The sequence below is a fragment of the Papilio polytes genome, unplaced genomic scaffold, assembly GCF_000836215.1.
Source record: "Papilio polytes unplaced genomic scaffold, Ppol_1.0 DF823980.1, whole genome shotgun sequence".
Classification (NCBI taxonomy): domain Eukaryota; kingdom Metazoa; phylum Arthropoda; class Insecta; order Lepidoptera; family Papilionidae; genus Papilio; species Papilio polytes.
This window is the reverse complement of record NW_013525224.1, coordinates 1,458,023-1,470,661: the sequence shown is the minus strand read 5'-3', so window position 1 is coordinate 1,470,661 and position 12,639 is coordinate 1,458,023. Positions and strand designations below refer to the sequence as shown.

At 33.0% G+C, this 12,639-nt stretch overlaps 4 protein-coding genes across 4 annotated transcripts; 2 read left to right on the top strand and 2 right to left on the bottom strand.

Moving 5' to 3' along the window:
- Window positions 1-69: 69 nt before the first annotated feature.
- On the bottom strand, window positions 70-2,308 carry LOC106101456 (pancreatic lipase-related protein 3-like). The gene is made up of 4 exons (XM_013280693.1): window positions 1,978-2,308; window positions 1,513-1,755; window positions 689-811; window positions 70-230 (listed from the first exon to the last, which is right to left on the bottom strand). The coding sequence occupies exons 1-4, from the start codon at window positions 2,306-2,308 to the stop codon at window positions 70-72; spliced, it is 858 nt and encodes a 285-aa protein (XP_013136147.1).
- A 3,030-nt stretch (window positions 2,309-5,338) lies between these two features.
- LOC106101541 lies at window positions 5,339-7,082 on the top strand. Its single transcript, XM_013280791.1, has 4 exons — window positions 5,339-5,453; window positions 6,033-6,203; window positions 6,649-6,802; window positions 6,947-7,082. Exons 1-4 carry the CDS (start codon window positions 5,367-5,369, stop codon window positions 7,042-7,044), a joined length of 510 nt encoding a protein of 169 aa, XP_013136245.1. The 5' UTR covers window positions 5,339-5,366; the 3' UTR covers window positions 7,045-7,082.
- Window positions 7,083-7,410: 328 nt separating this feature from the next.
- Window positions 7,411-9,339, top strand: LOC106101535. The gene is made up of 4 exons (XM_013280787.1): window positions 7,411-7,553; window positions 8,044-8,214; window positions 8,649-8,802; window positions 9,150-9,339. Exons 1-4 carry the CDS (start codon window positions 7,467-7,469, stop codon window positions 9,311-9,313), a joined length of 576 nt encoding a protein of 191 aa, XP_013136241.1. The 5' UTR covers window positions 7,411-7,466; the 3' UTR covers window positions 9,314-9,339.
- A 247-nt stretch (window positions 9,340-9,586) lies between these two features.
- Window positions 9,587-11,893, bottom strand: LOC106101539. Its single transcript, XM_013280790.1, has 4 exons — window positions 11,731-11,893; window positions 10,614-10,736; window positions 9,988-10,141; window positions 9,587-9,702 (listed from the first exon to the last, which is right to left on the bottom strand). The coding sequence occupies exons 1-4, from the start codon at window positions 11,818-11,820 to the stop codon at window positions 9,608-9,610; spliced, it is 462 nt and encodes a 153-aa protein (XP_013136244.1). The 5' UTR covers window positions 11,821-11,893; the 3' UTR covers window positions 9,587-9,607.
- Between the last annotated feature and the right edge of the window lie 746 nt (window positions 11,894-12,639).

Genomic DNA, 12,639 nt, shown 5'->3' with positions numbered 1-12,639 from the left:
TCAAATTTATTGTTTTATTTCTTCTTATTTACGAGTCTTAAATTATATTGTTTTTCAAATATATCAATGTTATCCAGTACCATCAGAGCCGATGCCAAAGGGCGTTACAGAATTAGTTACAAGGAAATAGGATCCATGATTGCCTTTCGTGGAATTTATTCCCATGTAGGCTAATTCATTTTTTGAACAATGTCCTTCTCGAAACATTGTCCAATTACTACACCTACGAGCTGAAAAAAGAAGTCTTTTATTACATTTTTAACATTAATTTAAAATTTTAATAAGTATAAGTCCTCATTGTCCAATTCAACGTTATTTTAAACTAGATGTTCCCCTGCGACTTCATTCGTATTAACTTATGAAAATTGTTTTCTTGATTACATTTGTCAAATTATTAATTACAAATGTCAAAATGACATGACATGATGAACCCCTTGATTCCTTAATGTTGGTAGCAACTTATGGTCTCTTTCCCACATTAGGGTTTTTATCCAAAATATTTAAACCCTTAGTTTAATGGCGTGAAAATTGAAGCCTAAAGCGTGACAGAAGTGTAGGGCTTTTTATTAAAAAAATAATTATTCAAAAATATGCTGTAATTGCTAATATCTTAGGCAACAAAGAAGTGTGTTTACGCTTTATTATAATAGTGTAGATATAGATTTGTATAAAGTTAACATTCTCTTACCGATAAAATGTTGAGGAAATGTAAGAGATTCCGCAAATAGTTCCCACGCTCTGCTGTGATCGCAGGTGGAAAGGAAACATCCCGGTTGTGACGATCCACCGTTAGGATAGAAATCTTTGTGACCTGCAAATTAATTCTATTAATGAATATTATATTAATTTGATAGTTACTAAAGCGCCAGGTAAAAGATCAATTTCGTTACTGTGAGGACAATTGTAAAACTATACAATCATAGACAACATTGAATAAAGCGTACCATCAAATAATTTGATAAACACCTTTTTGACGAAATTGACCAACATTTCCTAGTCGCTTTGTAGCCAATGGTTTTGTTGATGTGTTAAAACATTTCGAGAATTAGATAATAATAACAAATATCAAAACTTCGTCGTAACTTGTCATGTTTTGTTGACTTCGTAACAAAACTCATAACTTGGAAATTATTAATATACTTTCACTTTATGTGGGTGTTTTTTGATTCATAATATTTTGATTATTCTAACAACAAAAACCCTCGAGTTTTAACACAATGTTCTATAGAATTATGTAACTGGATAGTTGAGTGAAATCGTTACAAAAGTTTTGGAATATTTATTACTTACGGCCGTATACTGAAACGATATGTACTTAAATTTTTACAGCATCTTAAATTATAAGAAATCGCTTAAACTCCAGATTCCAATAAAATGGCCGTCAGATTGTAAGAGTCGCTTACTAATCGAAGTGTTTTAGTTTCATTTTAGTATTGCGTTTCAAGACTTTTAACTTGCAAAATTTTAACTAAATTTCGAAGTCATCCTACTTTCTTACCTACATATATTTACCTACAGGTTCTTTCAATCCTAATATGCCACCGTTAGTGTGTATGACATCAACGTGCACTGCGTCATTCCGATCCAATCGGTTATCCCGACTGACGTTGATGAAGCAAGGTCCCGCGGGATCCAAAGCGATAATACGACCTATAGCTGTACCCGTCAATTGCTGAATTCTTTTACCCGCTACACCAGCTACGTGAGCTCCAAGACTGTGACCTATTAAAATTATCTTGTTTGCATCTTGACCTTCTGAAAATTTAAGAATAAATACCGCGGTTAAGTTCTATTATTTGTAACATTTCGTGATATTTCTAGGCAAAATAGAGATGAAAACAAAGTTTATAAGATCTGAACTCCTGCCAAATGTAGATAGACTGTTTCTGTATCCTCACCTAAGATTTGTAAACCGGACTTCCATATTTACGCAATAAAATTATCAGGCTGTTGTTATGTTTGTTTTATGTAACTTACTTTTTATTATTTCACTTAGCAACGATCCCAATTTCTCTCCAATAAATCGTACGTACGTCGTCGACCGGAAATATTCATATGATATAAATTTCCGTCCATCTAAAACCAATATGTCCATATTTTTTCTCTTTAAAAGCTCTGACGTCAGAGCTTTTGCCATTATTCCGTCCGAACTCTCCATAAAACCATGCGTTAATACAACGGTGATTTTTGTATTGTCTAACAATCTGTCCAGTAATCCAGTAGCGGTCACATTCAGTTTAACATTACCACTGTTTGTGACAAAATCTATATTAAGGTTCTCGTAAAAGGATAGATTCTTTTCTTGCATTTGGTCGTAAGTTAAACCGAAAAATCTTTTTATATTTTCACCTAAAAATAAACATTATTAACAAGAAGATAAAAGAAAAGCGAAGGGAACAAGAAAAGAAAGTAATAAACAAGTAAAAGGACAAAGAAATGGATACGGCTATGGACATTGGCATATTAAAGGCAATGCATTGCATTGCCGGCTTTTGAAAGAAAGGTAGCTCGCTCCTTGATGGACACACTAGTTTGATAGGACAGACCTTACTACAATAAGGGGAAGGAATTGCCGTGAAAATATCATCATTAAGAATACTATTTAATGCTTCACTTTTGGTTTATTTAAGTTTATTGGTTAAACATCATCATCATCACCAGCTCACTATACGTCCCCACCGAGGGGCTCGGAGCCTACCCTAATGTTAGGGTGACTAGGCCATAGTCAACCACGCTGGCCAAGTGCGGGTTGGTTGACTTCACACATATCTTAGAATTTCTTCGCGGATATGTGCAGGTTGCATCACGATGTTTTCCTTCACCGTAAGAACGTCGGGTAAATTATGTACATATGAAAATTCGAAAAATCGAAAATCACATTGGTAATGGCGGCGGGATTCGAACCCAAGACCTGTAGATTACAAGTCAAGTGCTTAAACCACTGAGCCACCGACGCTATCCTATTTTAGTTTATTGGTTACTGATCTTAATATTATTTGCTTCATATATTTAATGAAATGTGTATGAATACTCGCACCTGTATGAACCAGCAGCAATCAAAGGATGTATGGCTGCAGGAACGGCTGATTCAAACATCGAGCTGATACTAAATTTAGCTTCCTGTCGCCGCGGGCTAGCTCCGTAAACACTAAGAAATAATACAATCCTTAGCAAATAAACTAAGTTTAAATTATTATCTGAAAAAAGGACCAATAATAATAATTTTAATAGTGCTTTTTAATATATTAGTATTATTAAATCCAATGAATCTAACCAATCATTTTACCACACATATAACGTTAACGAAGTAAACTGTTGCCGGTGAATCTCCATAGTGACGTGTTACATATATAGTACGACCACAAAATTATAGACTTAGGTGAAAAGATTATATTAGCAAAAAATTAAAACCATTTATTATAAGTTTCTTAACATACCTAGAATACCAGATGTTACGTAAACAAATAAATTTACCCTTTTCAGAGACATCAACTATATTTCATTGATTTTAAAGTACGTTAAAATTTTAAACAGTTTGTTTTATGAATTTTAATAAACTGTCAATTATTATTATTGCCATTTTTGATTTTTAATGCAACTATTAATAAAATAAAATATGTCAAGTCAACAATATTTTACTCAAACGTATCAAAACCATTTGTTCCGCCACACTCTTCATTTCCTTGATTGTTCACATCACAATAGATTTTATTGTTGATGATAACATCATAAAAACATAATTTTATGACATAGTTATTTTCTGTTACAACCTAAATATTTCTACACATGATACCTTTCACTATAAAGCCTGCTACACACTTTCAGTTAATATTTGAAAACTAATGTAGACAAAACTGAGAACTGTACAGTATAATTAACAGATAAAATCATACCTACATTTTTAACTGAAGGTGTGTAACAGACTTTAAGTTGTCCATAAAGCTGTCTACACACCGTTGGTTTTAGGTTTTATGAAAGCCAGCTTAAAAGCGCTCGTAAGTATATACAACTAGCTGTTCCCCTGCGACTTCATCCGCATGAAATTATGAAAATTGTGTCAAATAGTCAATTGCAAATGTCAAAATACCAATTACCTTACTATGACAATTTTGCTTTATTGATGTTGGCAGCAACTTATGGTCTCTTTTCCACAGTAGAGTTTTTATCCAAAATATTTACCCCCTAAGTTTAATAGCGTGAAAATATTTTTATTAAAAAAAAAGAATTATTCAAAAATCATACTAATATTATAAATGCGAAAGTATAGATGGATGGATGGTTAGATGGATGGATGTTTGTTAGAGTTTGTAGCCTAAACGGCTAAACGGATTTCGATGAAATTTAGTATAGATGTAGCGGACAGTCTGGAAGAATAGGTTACTCACTTTTGTTTTTTTTTCAATTTAACGTGGACGTAGTCGCGGGCGAAAGCTAGTATGCTATAACTACTGACATCAAGGGCAACAAAGAAATGTGTGTTTACGCTTTATTATAATAGTATAGATGAGCGAAGCTACATTTAGTTTTCATAGAAATAACATGGAATATGTTTTGATATGTTTTAACTTTGTTTACAGTTTTAATGAGCAAAGTCTTCTTTGCTTATTTACTTTACATTAAAGCTATGCTAATATTAACTAATTAAAACTCACCTGAAGACGAATGTTTATCTCAACTTTTACTGTATAATTACATATTCATTATTAGCGATATGAAAGTAAATAAAATTGTATTATTGCTTACAAAAGTATGTAAATGATTTCAAGTTTTAGGTAAACAAAGGTTGACCGCGACATTGTTAGAATGAAATTAAAAAAAAAACTAAAACGATTCCGTGTACATTCTTTACCTTCCAGTCAAAGTCCCGTCATAATTATCCATCCGTATAAAGTAGAGTAGTGGAGTATTTGAACTTTTTTAATATTACAATAGTAAATCTATACTAACATAATAAAGCGTAAACACACACTACTTTGTGGCGTAGGATGTCAGCAATCACAACATATTTTAGAATAATTCTTTCTTTATTAAAAACCCCTAAACTTATGACATGCTTTAGGCTATATATTTTTACAATATTAATTTTCGGAGATACATAAATTGGAAGAAAAACTTCCTGTGGGAAAGGGACCATAATCTACAAGCTGCCAACATTAAGGAAGCAAGGTTGCCATGATTTGTCATCATGTCATGTCATTTTGATATTTGCAATTGATAATTTGACACACGTGAACAATAAAATGAAGTATTCATAATTTTATGCGGATGAAGTCGCACGGAAACAGCTAGTAATAGATATAAATCAAGTTGGCTTATACAATAATCATAAACATTTAAACTGATCTATATTTTTAAATATTAAGAAAATGATCGTAAAACATTTGGTTCCTAGAAATTTTCTATGTTATTTCCCTTTGAAAACGGGTGCACTGTTTGTGGGCGTGTTTATGAGTGTAAGTTAGTAATCATAATTATTTATATAAAGATCTTACTGTGAAGGAAAACATTGTGACATCGGCGAAGAAATTTAAAGATATTTGTGAAGTCAACTCGTAGACTACCGAGGTTGGGTTCCGGCGTGTTCCTCGTAGATCCCGGAACCTTTGACTATGTCTCTTGGGGATGACCACCTAAGAGGTTTTAGTGGGTCAAGTCCTACAAAACCCTATCTTCCCCCCAGAGGGCAAGGTATCTTTAGTCGATTTCCCCCGACACCAAAAAAAAAGCAAGAGGCCATGGTGGTTGACTAAATTCTAGTCACCCCTAACTAAGGGTATTCTCTGTGCCCTACAGGTGACGTATAGGGAGTTGGTGATGGTTAAATTAGTTCTTGGTTAGCCGGAACAATTTTTTGAAGTCTAAGGGGCTGTCCCACCAAATTGTAAATTGTCTGATAACAATCCAACGTGTAAAATGTGTGATGGAAATATCGGATTTAGTTACCTTATCTGAAAGTGACGTCACTTTTCAGCTATCTGAGCCGCTATCAGCCAGTGGTGGGACAGGCTTTTAATGTTATTTCTTGATTTCAGTGTATCGCGCTAACAAGTTGCATAGTTTTGTTAGTTCAAGTATGTCAAATGGATGATAAATTATGCCAAAAATTTGTATGGAGAACCGCCTTCAGTTTTCATGTGATAGCTGTTATTTATAACGTTATTATAATTGTTATAAATCTTATATTAATATGGGCAGTGTTAAAAGTAAGGTCAAAGTCTTCTCTAAGTTATTAAACTAAAGTTCAACAATTCGAGTCGAAAGATTTAACAAAGTTGTTATAAAATTGCAAAACGCCAACGCATTGCGTATTAGTGACGTAAAAATTCAAGTGTGTTTTGTTTTTTTGTACAATGTAACTTAAGCATTCCGTTCTTTAAAAACAATGTGTTATACAATGAACAAACATTTTTACTCACTGTATATTTATTTAATGGCCAATAAGTGCGTAGAAGTTGTAAGTAAGTAATACTTAAGTAGTTAGAAATACAGTAGTCGGTATTTAAATATTTATTTTAATTTGTACAAATTCTCTTTAGAAAAAAAGTGGACAAACTGTCAACGGAAGCACTTAGATCATCGACGTCCATAGACTTTTTGGATTATCTCGTTTGTAGGATCTCGTGTCATACTGGTTCGAACATTTTCCAGAGTAAACGAATACTATTGCTGTGCTGGGTGATTGTAACTGATGTATGGCTGGCACAAATGTTTCTACTGCTTATCGTACTGCTGTGTATATACAGTCTGGAAGTAAGCCTCGCTGCCTGGATACTTTCGACAATATTTGGATTATTGGCTATCGGTAATTAATTACAAACATGCATATTTTTTTTATAAATGTATGTTAGAAACTCCGTCCGCGTGGTATTAAAAAGAAAACAAAACACTGTAGTCTATATTTTCTTCCAGACTGTCCTCTACATCTATACACGTTTTTTATTTACAGGAATTCTAATCTACTTGTCAATGATTGTTTTTGGATATTGGATAGAGACAAAAGGAAACGACAAAAGCATCCCAGTTACAATTAATGACACATCGTAATAATTGCATAGTATTTACTATTATTATTTTGAATAAATACGGTATTAAAATATTTGGATGTATTCTATACCTTTGCACTTAATTTAATCTGCAATATGAAAAATAATATACGTCAATTTCCCACTGATTATTACAAATGGATAGGTCTTTGCTTGTAAATGAGAGCTTTCGCCTCGTTTCAATTTAAACGCGCTTGTTGATGTTAATGACAGTTATTTCAATCTCTATTATCAGTTCCAATTCTCACCACTGCCACTAACCGCGACAGTCAGCGCCAAGATGGCGGGAATCAAATACGCACAATAAACTGCGACTTTTAGCCTATCTATTTGTAGAGATCAATGCAATTTTCACTTATGACAAAAGTAAAGTCACTTTTGTAATAATTTGATCAATTTAAGTGGAAAGTGCTATTATCAATCATGAATTGGGAAACTTTCGCGCCTAAAAAATTCTTTTGTTACTATCCACTAAGTAAGGGGACTTTATTCATAGCAATAGTGATGTCTGTAAGTAAAACCAGTTTAATATTAAAATTAAGCATTTTCTGTTCTTTTAGCATGTAACTATAATGTATAGAGGAACACATATTCATGAATATAAAAAAACATTGAAGTTAGAATAAAAGTCTTTGGGCTTCGTATCGCGATTAAATCTGAGGCCCATTACACCTTTTTTATGACACTAGCTGTTGCTCGAGACTTCACGCCCGTGATATTTAAAAAAATATAGCCCACGATACTCAGTAATAAATAACCATTCTAACGGTGAAAGAATTTTTAAAATCGGCCCAGTAGTTTTCGAGTTTTTTCAATACAAAAATACACATTTCCTTTTAAAAATATTGGTATAGAAAATTAGTTTTTGCAATCGATATTTTGGCATTATAGCGATAATTTTGGATAAAATTTACACACTTCATTATTGTTAGCATATTAACATTACAAAGTTATGAATTAGTTTGGTTGTAACCTCTATAATATGTAATTACAATTTCAGTGTTTGGCTATGTTAACCGGGACCTCTATAATAATTCAAGTAATAACAGTGCAAGGGATCCAATGTGATAAGTTTGTTCTACGAACTGCTTATGGATTCGGTATATCAGCACTCACGTATAACCTTCTTATGGTTTTAGTTAATTTATGGCTCATTTGGGCAGTGAAGAAGGTAATATTACGATTTTTATATTAAACCACGAATTTTATTGGTTGAAAAATATCCTTACCTATAACTAACTAGACCCTAATTACACCTCTAAAATCTATTATGTCGTTAAGATTGCAATTCACAACAGTATACCCGTATGTAGAGAAAATAAAATAGAGACTCTCCTTACTTTAACAGAGTTACTGCGATCAAAACTGTAGATTTCATAAGTGTATAATGTCTTATAACTGCTTTTTATAAAGTGCCGGTTGCAGACCAACGTTCTGGGCTAGAATTCTACGGAGTAGTTATTTTCAAGGGTTATATAAGAGCTGTGGAACTCTATTCTGTCCTGCACGCTGGCGCACAAGCCCTCGTAAATCTTTCGCCGCTCTAACAATATTGGTTATTACCGCTCATTATCTAATTGTAATAATATGTTTTAATGTTAACAGAAAAAGACTACGGTTGTAATAATTTGGGTGGTGGTGACCAGCGTGTGGCTCGTCAAACTGCTCGTGTTAGTCATCGTCTTGATGATCGTCCACGACATGGAAGTGGGCAAGACGGGTGGCACGTTGTGTATGATCATTCAATGCTTATGCTTTGGTAAGTATGTATACAGCTGACAGTAAGAGATCTTTTACTGGTCGAGCCAACGGACCATTCCAAGACTTGAAGCTAATCTTAACAGTGGTGAAGATCACTTTTAACATAATCGTAGGGCCGGCTCTCCCGGTGCGATACTACGACCACACAGAAGACAGGCGTGAAGTGGAAGTATGACGCGTTTCGTCTGATGGCTGTGGTGTGGAGGCCTAATTTTAATCCTTTTCCTTTCCCACCATTTTCTTTCTTAGCAGCGCTACTTTGTCAAATAATTAGAACGTTCTTTGATTAAATCCAGAATTGAACTCGGACACTAAGTATTAAGATTGACTCGTTATTCCTTTCAGCTGTACTGATATATTTCATTTTCGTGGTCTATGGATATTGGATGGAGATAAGTAAACAGAAAAGAGTAAGAATCGTTGCAGATGCTGCTAAAGAAAGTACTAAAGATGTTGCCAAAGAAATTAATAAAGAACTACCTAAAGATGTTGCCAAAGATAAGCTTTGAAATTTAATAAATGTAAATTCCTTTAATTTTTTTTCATTTTACCTCCCTCTTTCTTCTGTCTGAGGTTCGATATCTTTTTTGATTTTCGACTATAGGATACCTTATTGACTTCGATTATATTGTTTATGCAATAAAGAAAACTGTGATATGATCAAGGAAGAAGTGACTGAGATGACGGAAGATAGAGGAGAAAACCTGTTGCGCCGACCTTACGGGTAAAGGTGTAAAACTATATCTAAGAAAGCGTTGCGTTAAGTAAATATTCAATTTTTTATTTCAAAAATATAATATATTTTAAAACTTCTTATCAGTAATTTTTTCATCTAAACTATGTTCTTTTAACAAGGTATTTCGATGACTGTTCACTACCAGGATGAAATATACTGTTACTGGAACAAAAATAAGACATTTATGTAAAACGTAAAAAATAAACGCTATAATAACTACACGTAGATTAGGAATTATCATTTTCCGCATATCTATTTTAACTAAAGGTTCTTAACTAACGAGGAAGGCCTGGCTTCATTGCTGGCTGAAAATTCATTGCTTGTATCATTTTGCAATTAAAAAAACCTCCTTTCATTAACGTTATTACAATATTACATGACACGTCTGGGGTTCTAGGGAATCGATAGGATTGTTCCTTTCATGTTAATTATTTGCAAAAAACTCACGTATATACCAGAGCATTCCCAGTATAACAACTAACACTCTACTCCTCTGCCGACGTGATGTGTACACGAGGGCGAGCAGAATCATCATCATCAACATCACCACCACGAAGATAACCGCGTACCATATCCAGAGTGCGATCAGAAATGAATCACTCTGGAAATATAAAAACATTTCCTTCTTTTAAGTTCTTGTCCAATATCAGTTACAGTTTCATTTTGTTGTTTTTTTTTTGTTAAGATAACTATGCTAATTTTTGTACTCTACGTGAAATGATGTTTTTATAGACGACTAGCTGTTGCTCGTGACTTCGCCAGCGTGAAATAAAAAAGAATAGCCCATGTTACTCACTGATAGCATATCTTTTAAATGTTGAAGGAATTTTAGAAATCGGCCCAGTAGTTTTTGAGTTATTTCAATACGTACAAAAATACAAATCTATACTCTTTATAATATTAGTATAGATTTAAATATGTTTTCATTACTTTAACTATGATTTTCTTAATGTTTTCCAACTTTTCAAACTAAACATAGGATATGTAAACTAAAATTGATTAAACTAGATTTTTAAATAGTATGAAATAAAGCATTAAAAGAATAGGTAAATATATGTAAAAAGAATAAATACCGTATTAAGACCAAAAAACAAACAGACACTAGCTGCGAAGTAGCAGGCAACGAGCAGCCAAATTGTGACGAGCAAGTAGCTCAGTGGCATAAAAAACGAACAACCAAATGCCATTGGATGAACCTGAAAATTATAATAAAATGTAACATTAATTCTACCTCTCGAATGTATATTATATAGCTTCGGTTACAAAGGTTGGGGAAAACTGAAGTATAGATGAATATTTAAAGAAAACGTAATAAGGAAATGAATTCAGATATTATCGCTGATATAGGTGTGTTCTTAGGAAGTAAAGCAGCAAAACAAAGTTAAGTTTTACATAAAATATTTAAAGACTTTTATTACAATAAAATAGAATTTTCTTTTTAAAAGTGACAGTTTCTCTTGATATATTTTAGTTTGAAATCCCCTACTCGCAAGTTATTTCATTGCGGTGTTCAAAAATTCAGATCTGCCCTTTGGTTTCTCGTTCAATTATCTCGTTGCTCCGTTGAAATTTAAGTTATTCCTTTAGGAGACTGTGTAATCCTTTGCAACTAGCCCTTGGGACAAACTTAAATGTAAGGCCAACAAATTTTACACGTTGAAAAGTTATGGCTTTGGTAAATCTCATACACTCGTGAGATAATTGTTAAAGAATGATGTATGGTTGTTTTTATTTTAATAAATCTAGCTGTAGATAATATCTTTGTATGCTACATAAGCATTTTTAGCATAAGTTTATCTTGACGTTTTGTGTTATTTACAAACTTTAGTTGATAAGTTTGAAAGTAGCGCCAGTGGACATGTTATGCGACGAGACGATGGGGACATATACCACAAAGTGTTAAGAATTAATGTGGATGGCTACAAAGGAAGAGAAAGATCGAAGAAAGTATGAATGGATTGTGTGAAAGAGGATATGCTTAAGAAAGGAGTGGATTCAGATATGACGGCTGATAGAGATGGGAGAGCAGCACATACTATGCCGACCCTCCATAAGGGATAAGGGCAAGTTGATGAAACTTTAATTGATAAACCTGGATTGATAATTGAAGATCTAGGAATAGAAATTGTGATCATGTAATCTGGTACTTGTTTATTAATTTTTGTACACTTAATAGTTATATGTACTTACAATGCCAAGTGCTGCGATTATCAACGATCCTGTTTTGAGATCGGTACCAAAAAACGACATCACTTCAGGAAGATCTCCCAAAGCAGTCATTGTATAACAAATAATTTATAAATATACGTTTACATAAAAATACTGTTTCAATTTATAAAATTGTCATTTTGACATACTTCTTGATGTAAATATAGATAAAATATCATCAGAATAGAAAGGTGAAGGTGCTAGATAAAAAATAATTGAGATGGTGACGACCCACAAAAATTAGAATAACGATTTGAGGACTTAGAGAAATCGTCTTTTTGGTTCTAATGATTAACAAAGAATCAATTACTTCAAATTGAACATGGCGTTATTTCGGAGTCAATTTACAAGAAAATGTCCTATAGAAAAATTTCATGACTACGAAGATTTTTGGTGGTTTTAACATTTTTAAAATTAACAGTTAAAAACTCCTAAAGATAATGATAAAACTAATTCTAGCAAAGATACACCAAACATTATTAAAAATGCAAACATAACTAAATTAAATTCGCTGTAACAAGATATAAAAGGACTTGGAAACGAGCTAGTAAAACAAAGTGAAAACTTTTAATGTCTTCAGACTGGAGAGTTGACAGTCGCGTTCTTGTAATGTTTTCTTCAACTCATCAAAGGCATGTGATGTGAAAGTAAAAGTCAAAGTGGTCGTATGATTGCTTATGTGTCTCTTAGGAATGGAAAATAGACGATGAATTTGCTATGTCAACCTTTTTCTTGTAAACTCTGGTTGTACCTTTCTTATCATCCAGGATAACACTTTTGAAGGACCAATGGGCTACTTAAGTGTCTGACAGCGTATATTTGTATAATTAACCTTTCACTGCATAGTATAAAACAAACTAGTTGTCTATTCCTATGTATGCTTTGGTTTTT

What these genes read in the sequence shown, in the direction of transcription:
- LOC106101541 (XM_013280791.1), top strand. Translation starts at nt 5,367, where the DNA reads ATGATCGTAAAACATTTGGTTCCTAGAAATTTTCTATGTTATTTCCCT. An exon ending in TTGTGGGCGTGTTTATGAGT is followed by an intron (nt 5,454 to 6,032) that starts GTAAGTTAGTAA and finishes TCTTGATTTCAG; the next exon opens with TGTATCGCGCTAACAAGTTG. An exon ending in TAATATGGGCAGTGTTAAAA is followed by an intron (nt 6,204 to 6,648) that starts GTAAGGTCAAAG and finishes AACATTTTCCAG; the next exon opens with AGTAAACGAATACTATTGCT.
- LOC106101535 (XM_013280787.1), top strand. Translation starts at nt 7,467, where the DNA reads ATGAATTGGGAAACTTTCGCGCCTAAAAAATTCTTTTGTTACTATCCA. An exon ending in TCATAGCAATAGTGATGTCT is followed by an intron (nt 7,554 to 8,043) that starts GTAAGTAAAACC and finishes TTACAATTTCAG; the next exon opens with TGTTTGGCTATGTTAACCGG. An exon ending in CATTCAATGCTTATGCTTTG is followed by an intron (nt 8,803 to 9,149) that starts GTAAGTATGTAT and finishes TATTCCTTTCAG; the next exon opens with CTGTACTGATATATTTCATT.
- LOC106101456 (XM_013280693.1), bottom strand. Translation starts at nt 2,308, where the DNA reads ATGCAAGAAAAGAATCTATCCTTTTACGAGAACCTTAATATAGATTTT. An exon ending in AGGATTGAAAGAACCTGTAG is followed by an intron (nt 812 to 1,512) that starts GTAAATATATGT and finishes ATTAATTTGCAG; the next exon opens with GTCACAAAGATTTCTATCCT. An exon ending in ATTTCCTCAACATTTTATCG is followed by an intron (nt 231 to 688) that starts GTAAGAGAATGT and finishes TTCTTTTTTCAG; the next exon opens with CTCGTAGGTGTAGTAATTGG.
- LOC106101539 (XM_013280790.1), bottom strand. Translation starts at nt 11,820, where the DNA reads ATGACTGCTTTGGGAGATCTTCCTGAAGTGATGTCGTTTTTTGGTACC. An exon ending in TGTTTTTTGGTCTTAATACG is followed by an intron (nt 10,142 to 10,613) that starts GTATTTATTCTT and finishes TTATATTTCCAG; the next exon opens with AGTGATTCATTTCTGATCGC. An exon ending in GGGAATGCTCTGGTATATAC is followed by an intron (nt 9,703 to 9,987) that starts GTGAGTTTTTTG and finishes TTTTTGTTCCAG; the next exon opens with TAACAGTATATTTCATCCTG.